The sequence below is a fragment of the Amblyomma mixtum genome, chromosome 5, assembly GCF_055824585.1.
Source record: "Amblyomma mixtum isolate Tamu chromosome 5, ASM5582458v1, whole genome shotgun sequence".
Classification (NCBI taxonomy): Eukaryota; Metazoa; Arthropoda; class Arachnida; order Ixodida; family Ixodidae; genus Amblyomma; species Amblyomma mixtum.
In genome coordinates this window covers 114162310-114176201 of record NC_143016.1, presented here as the reverse complement: position 1 = coordinate 114176201, position 13892 = coordinate 114162310, and the positions used below count along the sequence as shown (strand labels likewise).

Below are 13892 nucleotides of genomic sequence, written 5' to 3'. Positions count from 1 at the left end.
AAACGAGCCCTTTCCCTCCCAAGTCTCCAATCACGTCGCATCGTATCACGCCTATGCCTCCTTCATTCCTTTTTCTACCGCCCTATTAACAGGCATCCTTTGCTACAGCCGCCATCAAGAATATCCCCTCGCCTAAACCACACTCATCCCATAGCTCCCATGAAAGGCCGCACATCAGCTATGAATGATAATATTGCTTCTTGCACAGATCGAGCAATTTTCCGCACTGAATTAGCGAATCACCTGTGTCTTACGTGATGTATTCGGCTTCATCAAATAATCTGATCCTGTATTACTGACTCCTTTAATGGTTTTTTTTTTGCTCTATTTCGTTTCATTGCTTTTTCGTTTTTGTTGAGCTGGTACCATATGTTGTTACATTGTTCTTTCCCCCGCCTTATGTAATGCCCACGGGCCCTTAAGGCTTCAATAAATGAAATGAAATGAAAAGGCTCGAACAGAACGCACACAACAAACGACACGGGACGGGTTGCCGAAGGCCGCCGCGTGAGAAACCTGCTCCTCGCGCGCGCGTGCCGCCACCGGTTCCCGGGACAGGTGGCGGCGTCTCGGCGCGTGACGGATGGCACCCGTTCCCAGCAAGTCCTGCAGAGCGCACGCGCCGTTACACAGAAGGCGACACCACTCCCTCCCGCGGCGGACACACGACAAGACACCCCTGTCGACAAGAAGCCCAGGAAGAGGACAACAGGCGGTGCGCGAGTGAGAGTGAGACGGAGGCTACCGTCGTCGCCGATTTCCTCCTCACCATCTTGAGGAAAGGGAAGCTCTTCCTTCCGGCCGCGTGGCCCGTGTCCCCCGCGTGCCACGAGAAGCAGCGGCCCGACAGCTTGTAATCCCAAAGGCACGAGTACTTGAGCAGCACCACGGGGGACGACCACGCCACAGTCAGGGTCGTCGACGACGATGACGGCGAGTCGGCGGCGCCATTGGAGGACGGCGTCAAGGCACAAACACCGCCGTCGTCCTCTGACTCAGCGAACGCGGCATCCACGCGCATTTCGAAGAGCCGTGCGTCTTAAACTTTCCGCCCAGCTCCCAACGGACAGCACACACCCACAGCAGGACACACTAGCACTGAACGACTCCGCCGCTACACCGCGCGCTCCGAGCTCGCTCAGGCCGAACGCGTCAGCGGCGGCAGACCGTCACCTCCCCCACCCGACCACAGACGCGTCGGGGATTGCCGGCTACGGAGACACTGGCAACAAAGCCGGCTCGTCCCTCTGTTCCGCGCTGGAGGACGAGGAGGAAGCGAAGGTGAGGGCCCAAATACGATGACGGTTGCGAAGACGACCGGCGGCGGCCGAGCAGTGGTGGGCGGCTACGTCTCTGCGGCACAAGAGGCCAAAATGATGAAGCCCCAAAGAAGCGAACGACGGAAGTTCGGCCGCACAAACAGCCCCCCGAGGCCGCCGGCCTCCAAGTTATCACGGGGCCGGGGGATGCCCACTTGAAGAGCTGCTGCAGCAGCGGCCGGCCTGCCGAGAGCGAACGCGCAGCGCATACGCACACACACACACACACACTTGCTGCGGTGGGTGGGATGATGCTCTTGGCCCGGCCCCGGGGCTCGCCGCTAGGGGAGTTTTGTATACAGGCAGCGAGCGATGATGATCCTCCTCGCGATCCCTCTTTCTTGTTTCTTAACCCTATACGATGGAGGAGCCAGTGCTCTTCTCCTGGGTGTGTGTGTGTGTGTGTGTGTGTCCTTCGACCGTTGAGGGCCAGGCCCCGTTAAAACTTATTTTAAACGCCGACGCGGCCCGCTGCTGCTGCCAGCCGGGCAAAGCTAACCAAAAGCAAGTCGAGAGAAGCAGCGTGCCAGGCGAAAAACGAGTGGACGCTGCGCAGACGCCGGCACTAACTACGGGCGCCAAGTAAAGCGTTTGAAGCGCGGGAAAAACAAATGCAGTTCCCGATAGGGGAACGACGGAGGGGTTCCTTCCATGCATAAACAAGCGAAGATCGAAATTAGGAAGCTTCCGCCCAACACGGCGAACAGTCAATGGACCCCGGAGCATCGACAGATAGACGAGCGGGTGCATGAAAGAAGGCGCGCCCACTCGCGAGATACATATGAATGCCGCCAACTCCTACGCAAAGAAACGTATACGCTTGTACAGCAGCGTAAACGTATGGATATTCTTCCGCAAAACAACTGCCCGGAAACAGGCTTCTCTACCGCTCATCAGGTCAGGTATAGTCATATACACACTGGACAGATAGGAGTAAAAAGGGGGGTAAGCTGTACTCTAGCCCAACACCTTATGTAAAAGTATAAAAAGGTGTGCGCTAGAGGACAGTTTACCCCCCCCCCCCCCCCCCCTTTTCACTCCCATGTAGAGGTATTCGTGTTCAGTGTCCAGTGTCCATATATGAGCAGGGATGCAGAAAAAAAAAAAAAACTTCACGGCACGCTCCAGGGCGAAAGGATCACAACGAGAGAGCTGTCGCCTCTTCTCTGGACTCCCTCCTTTCCATTCCCTTTAGTCCTTTGTTAGTTTTTAGAGTGTACAGAGCTTTCCCTCACAGTTGTTGGCGTAAAACGTCAGCGAAATCCGCAGATATCCCACCTGTTGCCCGCTTCCTACCAATATGTACACCGGTGAAACAATTACTCCAAGCTTATCGCTATCGTGTCGCCACGAAACGCAACCCCCGACAGGTATCGCAGCCGTGGCTGCACGAGCACCGATAACACCAGCACTGTCGCCGCACATCGCCGCCAGGATTCCAACGACGAAAGCATACATAAATAAGCGACGCAGGCGACGAGTCAAAGTAAACAGGGGCTCCCGGTCGAGACCTAGTGGATATACATCATATCCCAAGAAAAAAAACAAAAAACAACGCAGTGGTGTGACAAATAAAAGAAGACAGGAACGAGCTCTTGCTTTCAAACACAAGCTTCAGAGCTCGCAGCCCCGGCGTGGTTATATCAAGCACAGGGCTGCGACCCAGCGCTCCGGGCAGCACGCTAGAGATCGGGGCCCCTCACCTTTGGCTGCGCCACAGGCGTGCGCATAACGTTTCCGTCAACAATTCTCGCCCACACACACGCACACACACACCAGCAGCAGCGCGCATGCACGCCCTCTTTGTTGTTCCCCGACTACGCGGGCCCCCTGGGGCGCAAGCATGCATCCCGATACGCCACTATACCAACCCCTTCCCCCGAGCAAGACTTGTGTTTACAAGCGCCGCGTGTATGCTATATGCGGCACCGCGGTTCCTCCGGAGGAGCAGCAGGAGGTGGAAGTGATGACGGCTTGCGATACCGGGTTAAGAGCGATACTACGTTAAGAGCGACACTGCGTTAAGAGCTACACTACGTCAAGAGCGATACTATGTTATGCGCGCAACACAAGAAGGAGGGAAGGAAAGAAAAGGAGAAAGCGATACGAAACGATAGAAAAACGAAACACGAAGTATAGGGTACGCCAGTGAATCTCCTTCGGCAAGCGATCACGACTACTGAAACTGAATAGGATGAAAGAGCTGAGCTCGTTGGTACGACACGGAGCCTGTCTTCTCTACACTCCATTCACCCTCGGTCGATTCGCCATTTCCTTAATGGGCGCTATGCTTAACACCGTGGGAGCGGCTATGTATATATATGTATCAGATTAGGTAGACGATGATGATGATGACGCAGCTGATTCGATATACACGCGCACGGCTGCGATGAGAGACGCTATTCAGACAGCGGGAAGCGGAGAAAGGAAGAAGCTGCGGTCGCTGAAGTCGCTGCGATAACATGATTCGGGAGCCCGTTAATGCGTTACACCACTACGTCGTATTTTAGGAGCGCATTAAAAAAAGCGCCTAGTGATCCTTCCGATTAGATCACAGCACGAACTGAGGCGGGGCGGGGCTCTAAAATGTGGTGTTCTGCCGCGCCTGGTCCGGGCTCAAGATTGAAATCGCGGGCCCGGTACGGTCCAGTGCATAGAGGGGTTGCGTACGGTATGCTATGCATACCGTGCGTACAGTACCGCGCGTACCGTACGGTATGCATAGAGGGGCTGCGTACGGTACGCATAGCATACCGTACGCAGCCCTTCTATGCACTGGACCGAGCCCGTACCGGGCTAATTAATACCCCTGTCAAGCGGGCAAGTTAAGTGCACTTACGGGGAGTGCGCTTCGGCATCCCGAGTGACACTTTGGGCTATGCGGTGCTAAACGTGAAAGCAAAGTGCACTCGTAGTAAAAAAAATGTCGTCAGAAAATGAGCGGAATTTCTGAACAGGACGATAGAAAAGAAAAAAAGACTCATAATATTTGATTCCTTAACGTGATAGCGCAAATAAAGCGAGGTTCAACTATTTTTAACGATGAAAAAAAAAGTGAAAATACAAGAAAAGCCAAGTCCAGCCAAGTCCAGCCAAGACTATCCAGAATTTTGACAACAAACAAGATGGTGGCGGGCAGCGAGGTTGCATCCGATCACGTTTACTTGTTTTGTTGCTTCGCTTGTAGCTATAACCAACGAAATTTTTTTCTGAAAACAGTGTTATAGCACGTAAAATAAAGCTGTAAGTACTTTTTATGCACTATAAATTTTGTACCATTGGAACCGCTGGCGTCGAGGCTACGCACTCGGCCAGCAAAGTGTGGTCCGTGAACGCACTCCTGGCGGAGTGCACTTTCCCGCGAGTGACACTCCGCTTGCGTCGTTTAGATGCGACAAAGTGTACTTACAGCGAAGTACACTCTCTGTAAGTGCACTTAACTTGCCCGCTTGACAGGGGTATAAGCCGATGTGCAGTTCGAGAGCCGGGCCAAGTAGGTCAAGGCTGTTCGCATCGGTTCAATAAAAAAGGCTGTTCCAGGTCCGGTTCAATAAAAAAAATTATGACCAGAGCAGAGCTCGACAATGCACACATCCGGGCACAAAAAAGATTCCTACGCGTCCACTGCGGTGCTCAAGCTCCCACCTTGCGCGGTCACTCACACAGATCCACTCACGCGCACTATACTCATGTCCAGTCACACTCATATCCACTCACTTGCACTCACACTCAACCACTCATCACACTCACAGATGTGAGACACATATCGCCTCACTCACACACACGTCCACTCATCACACTCACAGATGTGAGCGAGTGGTTGTGTGTGTGAGTGAGGCGATATGTGTGCACTCATGAGTGAGTGTGCCGACCTATGGGATGAGGACAGCACGAAAAACTGACCGCACGGGAAAAAAAAGTTCTAAATCAGAACGGTTTAGGTTTGGTTTAGTTTATGGGGTTTAACGTCCCAAAGCGACTGAGGCTATGAGAGACGCCGTAGTGGAGGGCTCCGGAAATTTCGACCACCTGGGGTTCTTTAACGTGCAGTGACATCGCACAGTACACGGGCCTCGAATTTCTCCTCCAAAGAAATTCAACCACCGCGGCCGGGATCGAACCCACGTCTTTCGGGCCAGCAGCCGAGCACCATAGCCACTGAGCCACCGCGGCGGCCAGAACGGTTTAAGTGCGCTTTTTAAATCTTTATAATGCTGCGCGACGCAAAGCCATTAAGTAATAACCATGAACTCAACTAAAGCTTGTGGGGATTGAGCTTCTTGGGCTACCCGAGTGTGCGCCCGCTTCCGCCGTTTCGTTCGTTAGAGAGACCCCCCGTGGGGTGTCCGCGAGCGGAATGCGGGCAGCCACGCTGCTTGTCCTCACTCTCAGGGGAAGGTCTTTCGAGAACCGCAGTAAATCACCCCCCCCCCCCCTTCCGTTCTTCCCGCTTCGACCTCGCGTCCCCATTGGGTCACTCCGAGTGACAGTTGGGGGCGTTGTTTCGGCGAGAGGTCCCGAGCGGGAAATGAGCGGGGAGATCGCCACCGACTCGGGCAGCAGAAAGGTGCGTAGAGTTTGGCTCCCGGGTGCCTCGGCCTTTGCCGGGGGCCCAAGAGCGCGGGTGCTTTAACGTGCGCATCTAGTATGTATGCTTGAGTCCAGGCCCGAACCTCTGGAGTCGTGTAGCCCGCCTGTGCGGCGCCGACGCGCTCCGGATTCGGGAGGGCCTGATTTGGCTGGTTCTACGCGTCATCGCCGGCCATTGCCGGTGACGACGCGCGATGAGCCATCGACGTGCGACCTGCGTCGTCAAGATGTGCTCCGCGTATACCCCATCCTTCCTCGTGTTGCGCTGCGCGTGATTTAACCCCTTTGGTTGGCCGCGCGGCATGCGATCGCCCTTAGCTGTGCTGTCACGCGCGTATGTAGTCTTTGCTTTGCGCGCGCGGCTCCGTGGGCCCGCTTTCGGGTGCTGTGGCGGGGCTATGGGTTGCACCGAGGTCTGGGGATTAGTGCAGTGTTATGTAATGCAGCTGTCTGTGTAATAAACACTTGTGCTCTCAAATAACTGCGCCTTCCTTCCTTCGGAGCGAGAGCGCAGGCGCGCACCAAACACTGGCAGTGCTCTGAGCTTGCTCCGGCCCGAACCCGCGATATGTGGGCGAAGTGCTACCTAATTAGCACACCGTCACTCCGGTGTTGACGAGCCCACAAGCTGAACTGTGGCGGGCAGTAAACTAGTACTGGAAAGTCGATTAAAAGGGCAAAGTAAGAAAAAGAAACCAAGTCCCAAGGCTGACTATACAAGCGTAGAACGCCTTTTGAGTAGTTTTTGTTGCAAAGAAGGTGCACATCCCGAGCTTTAAAGGTTACAGGCATCCACTTACGAGGAGCAAAGTTCGTGTGTATGTACTATGTCATTGCCGAGTACGCGACAGCCTCCTCAGTTCTGTCATTTCAATGTGTGATGGCAGGGAGGCAGCTGCTAAGATGTTTACACGTCAAGGCACTAATGACATCATCAGTGCCCGTAATGGGTGGAGACGACGAAACGAAAAAAGCCCACGTGCTGCATCCGCGCACCAATCTTCGCCGGAGTGGCGCACAGCTGACGTCACGCCGGAGGGGGGTACGCAGTAACGAGGCGTTAAACGCATAATTATGTCCCGTGAAAGCGTCCTCCACACAAGCATTTGCACTGGTCTTCCCTTCTAACTAAAATTTCTTTTTGTGTGGTATACTTCTAGAACGATATATCATTGGGTCATCTGGGGTTCTCTGCGCTTCGATCGACCGGAGTGAAAAAAGCTGGAAACAAATTTGGGACACGGTAGTGGAGGGCCCCGGATTAATTTCCACTCTCCTACGGTCCTTTCACGTGCGCTGACAACACATAAAACACGGGTGCTCAGCCTCCATCGAAACATGTCCCTGAGGCTACTGCGAACCGCCGTGCAATTGCGCAATTGGTTGACAAATTCTGATCCCCCTGCAGCGCCCGCGGAGAGAGTGAGAGAAACACGTGCTATCGACCTGATTTCAGGGTCGAGACCACAGGGTCAGCCGAGCAAAACGATATATTATACAGGCTATACCAATCCAATCCAATGTTCACTGTGTTAAGAACGGGCCACAATCCCACCACTGGAACCAGTGTTAAGAACGGGCCACAATCCCACCGCTGGAACCAGTGTTAAAGATGGGGCTTCTATCCCACCGCTGGAACCAGAGTTGAAGACGGAGGGGTCCTGGAGATGACTAACTCGTTTAGCCCCGCAGGTACCGGCTCCGAATGACGTTGTCGGACTGCGCTATCGAGGAAACTGTACAAAAGGGTTTATTCTACATATTTACAGATGAGAATGGAATCGAATCGAATGCGAATGCTCCGATCACACAACATCCCGTTAAATACGGTTCGCGTTCCCCAGATCCCTGACTGGGGAACTTAGTTCGAATAACGTTGTCCAATCGGATGGGCCATTGATGACGCTGGCGGTACCACCCACGGCAGGGCGGTGCTGATGCCCTCTCGCTCTCTCACAGCTCGGGGGATGAGAAGGGGAAGACAGTCATCAAACACAGATGCGTCACCTTGACCACTGCCACAAGTTTTCTGTGCGTTGCCTCCGTGGGAAAGCAGAATCCCGCAGTCTCCTCGCAGGTGGTTGAACCTTCTCGAACTCCCCCGCCGGATGGCCGAAGCACGAGACCCCTTCGACACAGCGTCTTTCAATTAGCAGCCTCGCTCAGCGTGACCTTGCGTAGCATCATCCCGTCCGGTGACCCGAAGGCCGACTCGGCCAACGTATACCGCTGCTTCCGCCGTGCTTCTGCTGTCGCAAGCTCTCGCCGCATCTTTGCCTAACGACGACACTCGTCTGACAGTAATTTCTCCCAGGCCCGTGGGACACAGCGTCCTTCGATCGGTTCGGAGGTTCGGTGATTTGGAGTGCAACAACCCCGTCCGTCGTCGTCTATGCTTCTGCCGCCGGTGCCAGGCCTCGTCATATCCCTTGCTTTGCGATGAGTCACACCCGGCTCCCAGGACCACGTTGTCCACTCTTAAAGGGCCACTGACCAGGGTCCGGACATTTTTGAAAAACAAGCCCACTGCATAGATGAGGCATCGAAGATAACCTCTGCAAAATACTAGAGCCATGCGCGCCCCGAAAAGCTGCGAAAATTCAAATCAAAGCCCGTTCGTTCTTTCCTTCCTTCAAAAACGGGCCCCGCCCACTACTCTGCACACCGCTGACGTCAAGGGTGGCTACTTTGGCTAAAGGCACTCCATTGGTGCATCGTTCTGACTGACGGGAGAAGGTTGGGTGTAGCCTTGGCGTCGCGCGTCTGCACAAGGCTTTCCGCAGCGCCTTCTGTTCTGGCTCATGCCTCCAAACCCGCATGAAGGAAAAAAAAAAAACTGCGGAGGGAGCGTGCGGCGACAGCCTTGAACCCTTGCCATAAAAAGTAAAAAATAGTAAAACTGAGGGAGTTGGTTCGCCCCCCCCCCTCCCCCCCCGCCGTGATCACGTCACGAGAAGCTCTGCGTGCGCGCTCCCTTCTCAGTTTCTTTTCTTCTATGCGAGCCCCCCAAAACAAGGTTTTAATTAGTAGTGCAGCAGAGCCTTTCCCTCGCTCGTCCACTTGAGCGCTCCGCATAGACACCGCTTATCCTCCATGCATCTTGCGTACGCCCTGACTCCAATGAACGACATGGGCTTCGGAGCGGAGAAAAGACACAAACACACAGAACACAAACACACATGAAGAAAAGCAAACGGGCGGTTGCCGGGTCCGCACTTCGCCGTGTGTTTCGAACAGAAACGACTTCCGCCCATCCGCTCGTGAAACGGTGGGGAGGCCTAAAAAAAAAAATGAAAAGGTGGCTCGCTAACTGGGAATGACAAACAGATGTATGAAAGGGTGCGCTCGCTAACAAGTCTAGGTGGTCGAGCCGATCGCGCCTCTCGATCGTTCAGTGTGCGGAGAAAATGCGACGACGCTGTTTCAGCCCCAGCAGCAAAAACCAAGAAAAGAATTCTATTGAAGGCGGGGCCATGACGTAACCCCGTGACGCACTCCACAGACACCACGCCTCCGGCTTACGTCGGAGAAGGAAGGGGTGATTTTGCCTTGCCGAGCCTACTCGACGAGGAGCGGGAGAGAAGAATTTCGAGGAGGGAATGGAAGGAGAGGAGGCTCGCTGAAAGAGAGGTAGAGAGTGTCTGCTGAGCTGAGGTGGTCCGTGGCCCTTTAACAACTGGGACGATTTATGCGTGCTATCGATGGCACGCATTGTCTTAAGAGTGGGATTTTTTGAGACAGCCACGTAAGTTGTTGGACTTACTCGGCCTTCTCGGAACGCCCACTAGGAAAAGATGCCCACTATAGTAAAAAATATAACTGCTTTACACGGAAGCATACAGCTAAAGCTGATGTTCGCTCTCCTGCGCTCGTCCTATATCTACGTTCGATACGAACTGCATAATATTGTTTTCCTGTGCAAATATCTTCATTACGTATTTTTTCTTGCAGTAAATTAAAAGGGCATGATCTTTTTTCGAGAAGGGATGGAGCAGGGTTCGTATACGTTGCACTTATATCATTGCATTTCCAATTGCGGAGCCAAATAAAATAAATGAAGTGTTTGCTCAGCAGCAGTGTTCCTATTACAGTTATCCACATAGCCTGGACGCGTAAGCACAGGTGGCCGACAGAACGTGTCGCCGGCTGACTTCCGAGAAATACACGCTTTCGGTGATCGAACTGAATGAAAAAAAAAAAAGAAAAACAAATTTGAATCTGCTCCTTGCATACGTTTAAATAATCTCCAAGAGTCTCACAGTCTCGTGCAGTTATCAGATGCTACAGTATACAGTGTTCAGTGTATTCGGTTCGCGCTGTCCTCGTCTCCGCGAAGGCTTCCAAGAAACAGCACAAAGACGAACGGCCGACCAAAAAACAAGGTTTCAGCGACCCAGAATCGACTCAAGGCCGTCTACGGCCACGTCAGCGACACGACTCGGCACGCCATCACCGGAACAGCGTCAAGAGCGACGGTGGACCTCTTCGTGCGCCGAAGACCGCCTTCCCTGTTCCACCCAGCTTCCGTTATCGCCACTCGCCTGCCTCAAAGACTCGACCTACACGCACGCACACGCGAGAAGGTGGCGACGGTGTTACTTGAGGCGCGTAACCGCGCCCGTTGAAAGGACTACTAGCACAAAGTCTCGCGTCCGTATGACACAAACACACGAAAAAAAGAAAAACAGCAAAGACAGATAAATAACAAAAAGGACAACTCGGCTGACTAGCCGTAAGAAAAGAGAAGGAAAGAAAACCACGCAAACACGCGACGAACGGTCCACTTGACGGAACGGCGGTCGGTCACCGCGCGCGCACGCAAGCCACGCGCGGAAACGGACCGAGCGCACGCAACTAACGACATCACGCGACCACAACGCACGCCGGGAAAAGAAGTCTCCATCGAGGGCCGGGCTAGAAGGAACCACCAGTGACGGCGACGGCGACGAGCGATGACACACGCGACGGATGAGAAGGCAGCGGCCTCGCAGCCTCGCAGAGCTATAGCCATGGCCGTGGATGGGATGGGGTGGGTGGGTTGCGGCAGAGGGGCGTCTGCCAAACATCAACTTCCGCCCAAATGTTTGGCCGCTAAACGCAGAGCAGGCACGCGGCGGGCAAAGAAACAAGAACAAAGAAGGCAGCCTGTGGAGGATGTTATGGCATCCAGATGCTGAAACCAGCAACGAGTTAGAGGAGGATGTGGGGGGGGGGGGGGGGGGGGGTATAGAGACGAGCGTGCACCCACAGGAAAAGAAAAAAAATAGTCAAGAAAAGAAGAGCTCAACGCGGGGTCGGTGGGGTGATGCGATCTCTCTCGAAATGCTTCCACATGCATGTACAGTATTTCGTATATGCGAAGCAGCCAAACAACGCGTGTCAAACACCAACGGAGGAAGCAGTACGCGAAAGAAGACGACAGGCGCGCAGTGGTGATGACACCGCAAAACGGATGCGATTTCTGCAGCGACTACGTCTTCTTCATCGGCGGAGACGCGATGAGCGATCGGCTTCTAACGGCAGCCGCCAACAGACGCGAAGCAGGCGGCGGCGCTACTGCTGCTGTTACGCCGGCCAGCGGTTAACGTTCTTAACGTCGATATAAGCGCGCTTGCGTTCGAACGTATATACGCGAAGCTCGCGAGCTTCTTTCGGACCCCGGAGCAATTGTATACGCTTTCAAACACAGCTGTCAGCGCTATATGCCACTCAACGCCCGCCAAAGAAACAACGAACAATAAATAAATAACGAGCTACAGAACTGCCACACAGAGACGCAAAGCGCAGTTAATAAGCCCGCTTTAACTGCAAACAACAAGTGAAGGGGTTATATTCTTAAAATGATCCCTTAATGACATGAACAATGCCTTCTTTAAAAAAGAAATGATGGTCGATTTCAGTAGTATTCACGTGCGCTAGCAGTTCGGTTTCCCCTTCGGTTCTGGCGTTCACATCCAGTGTTCATGGATGGCAGTTATTTGGACAGCGATAAAGGGTTAATGTCGATACGTGCGGAATTGGTCATTCTCTCCATTCATAGATCCCTGGGAGTCTCCCAACCACTGCTGGCGCAGTGGTGCAGCGGTCAAGTTAAGATGAGCCAGTGGTCTTCTGTAGCAGGTGCTGCCATTGTTGGGACTTGGTCAGCTTGGGTTGGGTGTGACCCACGTTGCTCTTCCCGACCAGCCTCTTAGGATTAAATGTACTGCCGCCTGACACGATGGGCAGGTTACTATGTATCAACACACACACGCACACGCACACACACACACACACACACACACACACACACACACACACACACACACACACACACACACACATTTGAAGAAAACAGACATGGTGAAGAAACATTCTACTTTCCTTTTCGTCCTCGGTCGAAACGTCAAGGAAAGTAGGATATTTCTTGGCCATGCCTGTTTTCTTCAAGTGTATTACCAACCTAGCCGTAGGAACATTTTCTGTCACACACGCATGCACACACGCACACACACATGGGCAGCAGGTGAGCAGCTTGCCACAAAACCGCCTTCAGACAGACAGACAAACAAATACACAGCAGCTAAACGCGGGAAATGGCCACTGTAAGCACTACAAAAACATGAAGCCCTGCTGTCGTCGCACACGGAGTTTTGTTCCGTTCAGTTATATAGTTTCGTAATCAAAAACATCTTCGTTTCAACAAAACAGGCTCGATACACAATCTTCCCTTGCCCCCCTAGCTACCCCAGTAATGTTTTCAACATGTTAGATTTAAAAAAGAAAAGAACCGGCTATGCTGCGGCCCCTTAAGCAATTTGCATTCCGGAGCATAAGGCGCTGCGCCGTGGCGAAGGAAGCTGTAAGTCAAATGAAACTCGCCGTCCCGAGACGTTGACTGCCGACAGGAGAGTTGCACGTGTTCCTCATTCTCTATTCCGCACCACCCTTGCTGTGCTGCAGCTCGCAAACTTGCATAAGCAATGGCCATTACGCATACGAGACAGGCAAACGAACAAAAAGCAGCACAGTACGAAGACCCCGAAGGCCAGCCCGCTTCAGACGGAGAGGGGATAGATGGAAGAGAGAAATACTAACACGAGAAGGCTAGAGCAACAGCATAACATTTAGGAAAAATAATAATAGACACGGCAAAAGATCGTAGGCGAGATCAATGCGCGCGAGACAGATCAATACAGCCCGGAAACCGCACCCAGATACCCGTAACGATAAGAGAAAGTATGCGCACACGCACGCACACAATAACAGAAAAAAAAAATAACGAAAGAATCAAGCCATAGAAAATGATCCTGAAGTGTACGCCATTAACACTTTAGCATCACCGAGCAACTGCAGATGTTTCAACTCCATTAGTGGTGGGGCGAAAGTTCCTGAACTGACCTCATGATAGTTGGTTACTTTTCTTTTTCCTATAACGTGTGCACAGAATCCGGAATGGAATGCCGTCTAGGCCGGAAATCGAACCCGCGGCTCGGCGATTCCCAGAGCCACGCCCCAAAAAGCGACGCGCGCCGATTTATCTGTTGGACGACGATCGGACGAAGCACGCGTTTGTTGCTCAGGCGAGTCCGCGACTCGAAAGGGGCAGGCCCGCAAGGCGCCAGAGAGATCGGAATCCGAAACGCGCGCAATCGAACACGAATCGACACCGCGTCGATGACGGAATGCGGCTACACGTATCCGATGTCCAGCGCGCGGCTCACGATATCGAACGCAAGACCAGCCGCTACCTCGCCCGTGCGCAGGATGTGAGACACTCGAGAACGCTCGCGCACGACGGGACGCTGCAGCCGTCTCGGTTTCCTGCGATGACTCGGACGTTGAGTCACGCGAACGAAAACAAGTTTACGTCTCCTCACCCGAAGCTACGGGCACAGGAGCCTTATTAACCTTAACCCCACCGTCGTTTGTGCTACCGTAGTTACAAAACACGCACTATCATTAGGGAAGACCGCACGTACGCGTACATCTACACTGGCGGGG

At 53.3% G+C, this 13892-nt stretch overlaps 1 protein-coding gene across 5 annotated transcripts in view; it reads right to left on the bottom strand.

The window, feature by feature from the left end:
- The window catches only part of Ziz (dedicator of cytokinesis protein Ziz), a 168183-nt gene that overhangs the window by 114658 nt on the left and 39633 nt on the right, over positions 1-13892 (bottom strand). For 2 of the 5 annotated variants that reach the window (XM_089545895.1, XM_089545896.1), the window contains exon 1: positions 770-1663. The exons of 2 other annotated variants lie outside the window; for them this stretch is intronic. In XM_089545895.1, the coding sequence (XP_089402021.1) occupies positions 770-1021 (252 nt within the window). In that variant the 5' untranslated portion in view covers positions 1022-1663. Of the gene's footprint in view, positions 1-769; positions 1665-13892 lie in introns of those variants that run through there. One more of the 5 variants, XM_089545894.1, reaches the window with a different exon arrangement.